Below are 6,627 nucleotides of genomic sequence, written 5' to 3'. Positions count from 1 at the left end.
GTCCATTCTACATGAATGTAAGGCGGACGAGAGCTGGAAAGTTTTGTCTATCGTTCACTGATGTATCCCAAAAGGTACAACGGTGCCTGGCACACACACACACAAAATACGTTAAATAAATGATCGTGCCACATCACCACGCAAAAAAGCAAAACTACTGGTGTCCATTCATTCACTAACATCTTAGATGCTTCACCATCTACCACGTGTCAGAACCGTGCCAGTGCTGGGTTTACGTAAACAAGTCTCTGTCCTCACCCAGCCAATAGGGCACGCGAGACGGAACGCGAGCCAGTGAAGGATACCGTGAATCCATGAGAGATGTATTCGTCTCATAAATGTACTCTTTATACGTAATGATCCCAAAATGGCCGCACTAGCTAACTTTTCGGCCCTTATTGTCCTTTGCTTCTAACAAAAACCGTCGGGCTGTCAAATCCCTACAACGTACTGAGGAGGCTTCTAAAAGTGAGAGAGTCCTTGGCCAGTAATCGCCAATCCGCCTAACTACCTCCAAGGGTTTCACCGACGCGCGGGGCCCCAAAACCCACAACGCCGTCAGGACCGCAGTGGGAACGCAGTGTTTCACTGAGCGTCCTGGCTGCCCTCCGCACAGGCCAAGGGCGGACGGGTCCCGCGAGGCAGGAATCTGCCTCGCCCACAACAGGCGCTCGCCGACACTCTGGGTCCACTGAAGGAGTCCCCAGCTCCCAAGCGCAAAACGCACAAGCGGCAACCGGGACTCACCCGACATCACCCAACACCACACACGCATGCGCAGCAGCTGAGGGACGACCCGCAGCCTTCGCCCGGTCCCTCGGACCGGAAGGAGTTGCTGGCGCTTCCGGCGGTGGTTGCCTCGGTGATGTCGTGGGTTCAAAGTACTCCCTTGGTCCAGGGTCCCGGAGAAGAGGGGGACGTGTTTGACGAGGAAGCGGACGAGTCGCTCCTGGTGCAGCGGGAATGGCAGAGCCACATGCTGAGACGAGTGAAAGTAAAGCTGCGTGGCGGGAGCGGGGAAGCTATGCCGGGTTGTGGGGGAGACGGGCGCAGAGTTGTCAGGAGTAAGGGTCTCGAGAGTAGAGGCACAGTGGTCGCAGCCTGGCCCGGCGCTGCCCTCCCCACCCCCTTGCCTTCCACTCCGGCCCGCGTCCTGCTAGGATTTTCCAGTGGGGTTACTTGAAGCCGTGTGAAACCACCGGGCGCGTTAGACGCTGGAAACAGACCAAAATAAACTTGGTCTGGACTTTGATGAGGATCACAGAGAAGGTGGGGGAGAAACGTATACACTGACTATTGCTAATTATGGCTGTCAAAGGACATTTTTTACCTGGGTTGCTTGAAGGGGTGAAGAGCGTAAAGTTAGGAGTGGTATTAATAAAGACATATGGAAAAAGTGAACTTAAGAATAACGAAGAGCGATGAAGGGAAGCTACTGGGGGCTAGGTGAGGGAATACTGAAGTTGGTTTCTTTCTTATTTGTTAGGTGTGAATTACCCGTATCTCATTTGCCTCATTATTCACTGAAACTAAGCTTAATACCACATCCCCAATTTCCAGTTGGAGCACTCAGAGCTTAGTTCCCATGGCGAGTTTGATTTACACCTAATATCATTGCCAACCATTAAATCGCCCCTGATCTGCCCTTAATGTATCAGGAAAATGTTTGCTTAGCCCAACAACCTTGTTACCAGTTTCAGAAATGCTTTATGTGAAGCGTGGGCTGGACCAGTCAGTAGTGATCATCTTCTGAGCGCTGTGGCACCATTGAAGATGCTGGACAAAATCCCTGCCCACAGAGAGTTTGCAGTTTATTTGAATTTAGGTATCAAGAAAAATTTCTAAAATCACACTTTTCATTTTTTTTGCGAATCCAGTTGAGTTCATTGTTGAAGACCTTTGATAACCTCTTTACTGCCCTGCCTTGTCACATCAGTCAAGGCTGCCTAGGGGTCAGACATGTAACTCTCTCATTTTCCTTTCTGTGAAGCCATTTTTTTTTCTTAATTTTTTTTTAACGTTTATTTATTTTTGAGACAGAGAGAGACAGAGCATGAACGGGGGAGGGGCAGAGAGAGGGAGACACAGAATCTGAAACAGGCTCTAGGCTCTGAGCTGTCAGCACAGAGCTCCACGTGGGGCTTGAACTCACTGACCGCGAGATCGTGACCTGAGCCGAAGTCGGCGGCTTAACCGACCGAGCCACCCAGGCGCCCCTGTGAAGCCATTTTTAATAGGGTTTTTTTTTTTTTAACTGTGTAGGAATCATTATTTTTAAATGTGCCAAGTAAGTCTAGACTTCAGCAGTGAGATAGGCCAATAATAAACTTTTATGAGAAGCATTGTCTGCTTTGGTTGTGTGACTGTGTCATTTGTTGTGGAACCATTATGTTAAATAGTAAATAGTGAAGGCCTGTTTCATCAGTTTTCTAAATTGGTCCTATGACTTTCTAGAGAAACCTATAGTGGTTCACGTGGTGTTAATCACAGCCACAGTTCTTCGTTATTTATTTTTAGGAAGGTTACAGAGATGGAATAGATGCGGGCAAAGCAGTTACTCTTCAACAAGGCTTCAATCAAGGTTATAAGGAAGGTGCAGAAGTGATTATAAACTACGGGCAACTCAGAGGAACATTGAGGTAATTTTGTAACTTAAATGCTGAGAGTCAGTTTAGCCTCAATACTACTGGAGGACTTTTGAAAAGTCGTAGGTAAAAATAAAGTATTTGAACTGAAGTGTTTTTCCTAATGTTAAATCCACAAAAGAGTACTGCAGAGTATAGAATACTATTGCCTTCAAAAAGTCAAAAATCATCACTTCATCCACTTTAGTATGTGAGTCAGGTGTGGTCCTTTATTGCAAGGAAATGATAGGAAGGTGGATATTTTTTGCTACTGAACTACCACTAACCTGTATCTCAATTTAAAAGATCTTCACATGTGGCAGAACACAATATGACAGACTTCTAGACTAGAATTACATGATGAGAATTATAACTGGTAATAGAGAGGGAAATAATTCCGTTTATCTTAGTGCTGAACATTGGATACCTGTCACGATTCCATAGTAATAATGGCATATGTCAGGGCCAGGTAGTCAGATGGCACATGGAGCTAGGAGCATGATAGGCTTGTCTTCTCTGACGTTGTATACCTTTTAAATTGTCCTCTATAGAAAAAAAACCAAACAAACAAAACATAAAATTTTCAAAGAATCACTAATTTTTAAAAGAGAAGAAAATGGGACACCTGGGTGGCTCAGTCAGTTAAGCAGCCAACTCTTGATTTTGGCTCAGGTCAAGATCTCTCATGAGATCTAGCTCCACACCGGGTTCAGGAGTGAGCATGGAGACTGCTGAAGATTCTCTGTCTCCCTCTGCCCCTCCCCCCCTCTCTTTAAAAAAAAAAAAAAATTAAAAAGAGTAGAAAATAAGTCATCAAAACAAAAATTTCATTTTTTGAGCTTTTAGAAAATTCAACTATCAGATATCAAAATTTAGAGTCTACTACGGTGGGAAAATGATCAAGTACTCATTTTACATCAAGTTAAATCTTTTATAATCTCAGAAAACTTATTGCTAAATCTTTTGCATCAATTGATTACATTTTTAAAACATGACTACTTTTCACAACAACCATTATTTTATGTCATGATTACCTGAACGATCTGAAATGGCAGAAAACAAAAAGTACTGTCTGTACTAGAAAAATAAAGAAAAATATTTGTTAGGACTAGAAGAATTCTTAACCTTCTTCAAGAAAGTTGTTAGCTCAACAAACAGGGTCTATTCTATAACAAAGTTGGGAAAGAGAAGTTGCCTCAGAACTTTTTTCCTGCCCCACAGTGTTTTGATGGGAAGCACCTATATGGTTGGAACAATTGTTTTCAACCTTGGCTGCACCTTGATATCAGTTGGGAAGCTTGAGACTCTGATTTCATTCGTCTTGGATGTGACCTAGACCTTGACAGTTTTAAGAGCTGCAGGTGATTCTAATGGATATCCAAGTCTGAGAATCACTAGTCCAGAAACTGTTGGATGTCCTTAAAGGAGAAACTAAGTTTTGTGATCTCTTCTCTGAGTTGCATCCCTTTTAAGTGGAAGCTACACAGTCACAAAGAGAAAACCTAAAATCAAGAAAAGTGGATGGAATTGTGAAAGAGGTCTTAGGAATTATAAGCAGTCTAAATGGTTACTTCCAGTTGTTTAATTTTTATCAAAAGATAATATCTTTATATATTTTAAAATCCATTTTACCATTACTTTCCTGATTCTGACTTGCATCATTATTGATTTCTTTTTGCATGGTGTTATGTGGAAAAGAAGCATGTAGGGTTTAGCATCAGAAATTCAAAAAGCCTCTGATTTGTTCATTTTTTTCCTGTTTAACTCTTGTTTATATTTTCATTCAGTGCTTTGCTCTCCTGGTGTCACCTTCATGATAATGGTTCGGCTCTGATCAGTAAAATAAATAGTCTTCTGGATGCAGTTGGCCAGTGTGAAGAGTATGTGCTCAAACATCTGAAATCAATCACGTCTCAGCCCCATGTGGTAGATTTATTGGACTCTATTCAGGATATGGACCTTGGTCATGTAGCTCCAGCTGAGAAAAAGATGGATGAAGGTAAAGATGAAAGACTCTGTGAAAATAATGCTGAGCTTCACAAAAACTGTGGCAAGAGTCTTAGTGAGGCAGATTGTTCATCTCTAGAATGTTGTAGAATACAGGAGCAGCCACATTCTGAAAACCCAAGCCTCACATGGATTTTAGAACAGACAGCCAGTTTGGTCAAACAGCTGGGAGTATCACTTGATGTATTACAGCACCTCAAACAATTATAAAAATTCTCTTCATGTTTCTAATGAAAGTAGTGTTGAGAACATTTGTTGGAACACTTTGTTTCTTAACAAACCAAAATTTGTAGTGGTTTCTACATGGAACACATCACTTGTGTGGAAGTTTGAAATGTCTTCAAAATTAACACTATTAAATGTAATAAGAGCTTTTTTTCTTTGTCACTGGTAATTTTTATGTACTTTAAGGTACACTCAGAAACTCTAGTTGCGACGAGTTTCTGATCAAAATCAGGCATTTTCAGACTCATTAGCAAAAGTGAACAACAATCAAATGCATTTTGTAAGGACCTAGCTCTGCTTTCTCCTCTTGTCACTCTCAGGTGATTAGGACAGTATCACCAATTAATCAGACCAAAGTTACCATTAAATAGCCTGGTGGATAACACTGTAAATAGCCACACATAGGTGTATAGAAATATATATATTGAAATTAAGAGGCTGTAAGTATAAGAAACTGAAGAAATGTTTATACTGATGATTTAAAAACTACTAAAATTCATTTTAGTTTTGTGTTAAAGGCAAGGACATACAATTCTATGGAAAATACAAAATATATTTCATGTTCAAAGTACCTACTTAGTTTTTCCAAGTATTAATGAGTTAGGAGTTGTGTTATCCAGCAATGTGCCAGATTATTTCTAAACTGCAGTTTGTCTCACATGTTCACATAGTAGTAAAACACTGAAACCACTGACTTCTGTATTACCTCGTAGCAATATTCTTTGTCTAGCATAGACAAAATTAGATCAAGCTTTTGCTCTAGGACCTAAGCATATAAAATCAGGAAAGGAATTTTCAGCACTTCCTTGGCCTAAAACACAAAGTTGTGTGAGGTGCCTGCCGTCAAAGGCATCCAAATAATTGACCTTTGTCAATGGCCTCAATTGCTTTTTCACCAGTATTTATATTTAGTATCTACTCTAAAAGACAGGCATACTAAGATGGAGAATCCAACATCTTTCAAGAGATTAATAAAATATTCTATTGAGATCTTACCACCTCCTGAAAGTTCATAGAACATGAGAAATTAAAGCAACAAATTTGAAGTCAGAAGACCATATACTGGGGTGTCTGGCTGGCTCAGAGGAGCATGTGATTCTTGACCTAGGGATGGTGAGTTCAAGCCCCACACTGGGTGTAGAGATTACTTAAAATCTTTTTAAAATAATAATAGTAAGTTAAAAATAAAAAGACCGTATACTGTTTTAGGATTTCTAAAACATGCTAAAGATAACCAAGTACCATTTGACATCACCTTTAAAAAAAAATGCTTATATCTCTCTAGATTAAACACTATTTCAGAGATTTACTAATTTGTCTTGTTACATATTCTTTTCTGTGTTTATGGATACAGCCAAAATCTCAAATCCACATGGAATATTATAAGCAGTCTCTAAGTCTGAAAGTGTTGTTCTGCCCTGCATATTAGATATGAAATGTCCATCCCTAATGATGCCTCTCAAGAAAGTCACCCTGAGTGAAAATTTCACAAGTGCAATAAACCTTGAGATTTTATCTGGGCTCACCCTGCTAAGGTTCTCTGAAGATAACACCCCTTGCCACCATTGATAATATGGTGTTTTTGTGCAGATGTTCATAAAGAAGGAAATCAAGAGAATTAGCTGAGTGGATGGGGCTGTTGGTCAAAAACATCTCTTAAAATTGCTTTGCCTTTTAAAGACAAGTTTGTGGACTGCAGAGGAGTATTAATGGTATGCTTATTACACCTGTGTTCAATGAACGTAAGGGAAAGAAACCTTGCTCGCATTAT

At 40.7% G+C, this 6,627-nt stretch overlaps 1 protein-coding gene across 1 annotated transcript; it reads left to right on the top strand.

The window, feature by feature from the left end:
- Window positions 1-864: 864 nt before the first annotated feature.
- Window positions 865-5,007, top strand: YAE1 (YAE1 maturation factor of ABCE1). The gene is made up of 3 exons (XM_047097370.1): window positions 865-994; window positions 2,518-2,639; window positions 4,412-5,007. Exons 1-3 carry the CDS (start codon window positions 866-868, stop codon window positions 4,839-4,841), a joined length of 681 nt encoding a protein of 226 aa, XP_046953326.1. The 5' UTR covers window position 865; the 3' UTR covers window positions 4,842-5,007.
- The last annotated feature ends 1,620 nt before the right edge of the window (window positions 5,008-6,627 follow it).

The sequence above is a fragment of the Lynx rufus genome, unplaced genomic scaffold, assembly GCF_022079265.1.
Source record: "Lynx rufus isolate CCGP_SWC_20201006 ecotype Redwood Valley unplaced genomic scaffold, mLynRuf1.p SCAF_4, whole genome shotgun sequence".
Classification (NCBI taxonomy): Eukaryota; Metazoa; Chordata; class Mammalia; order Carnivora; family Felidae; genus Lynx; species Lynx rufus.
The sequence above is the reverse complement of the archived record's forward strand: the minus strand, read 5'-3'. Positions and strand labels throughout refer to the sequence as shown.

Coding starts and splice junctions, on each gene's coding strand:
- YAE1 (XM_047097370.1), top strand. CDS start 866: ATGTCGTGGGTTCAAAGTACTCCCTTGGTCCAGGGTCCCGGAGAAGAG. Junction 995..2,517: donor ACATGCTGAGACGAGTGAAA/GTAAAGCTGCGT, acceptor ATTTATTTTTAG/GAAGGTTACAGAGATGGAAT. Junction 2,640..4,411: donor CAACTCAGAGGAACATTGAG/GTAATTTTGTAA, acceptor ATTTTCATTCAG/TGCTTTGCTCTCCTGGTGTC.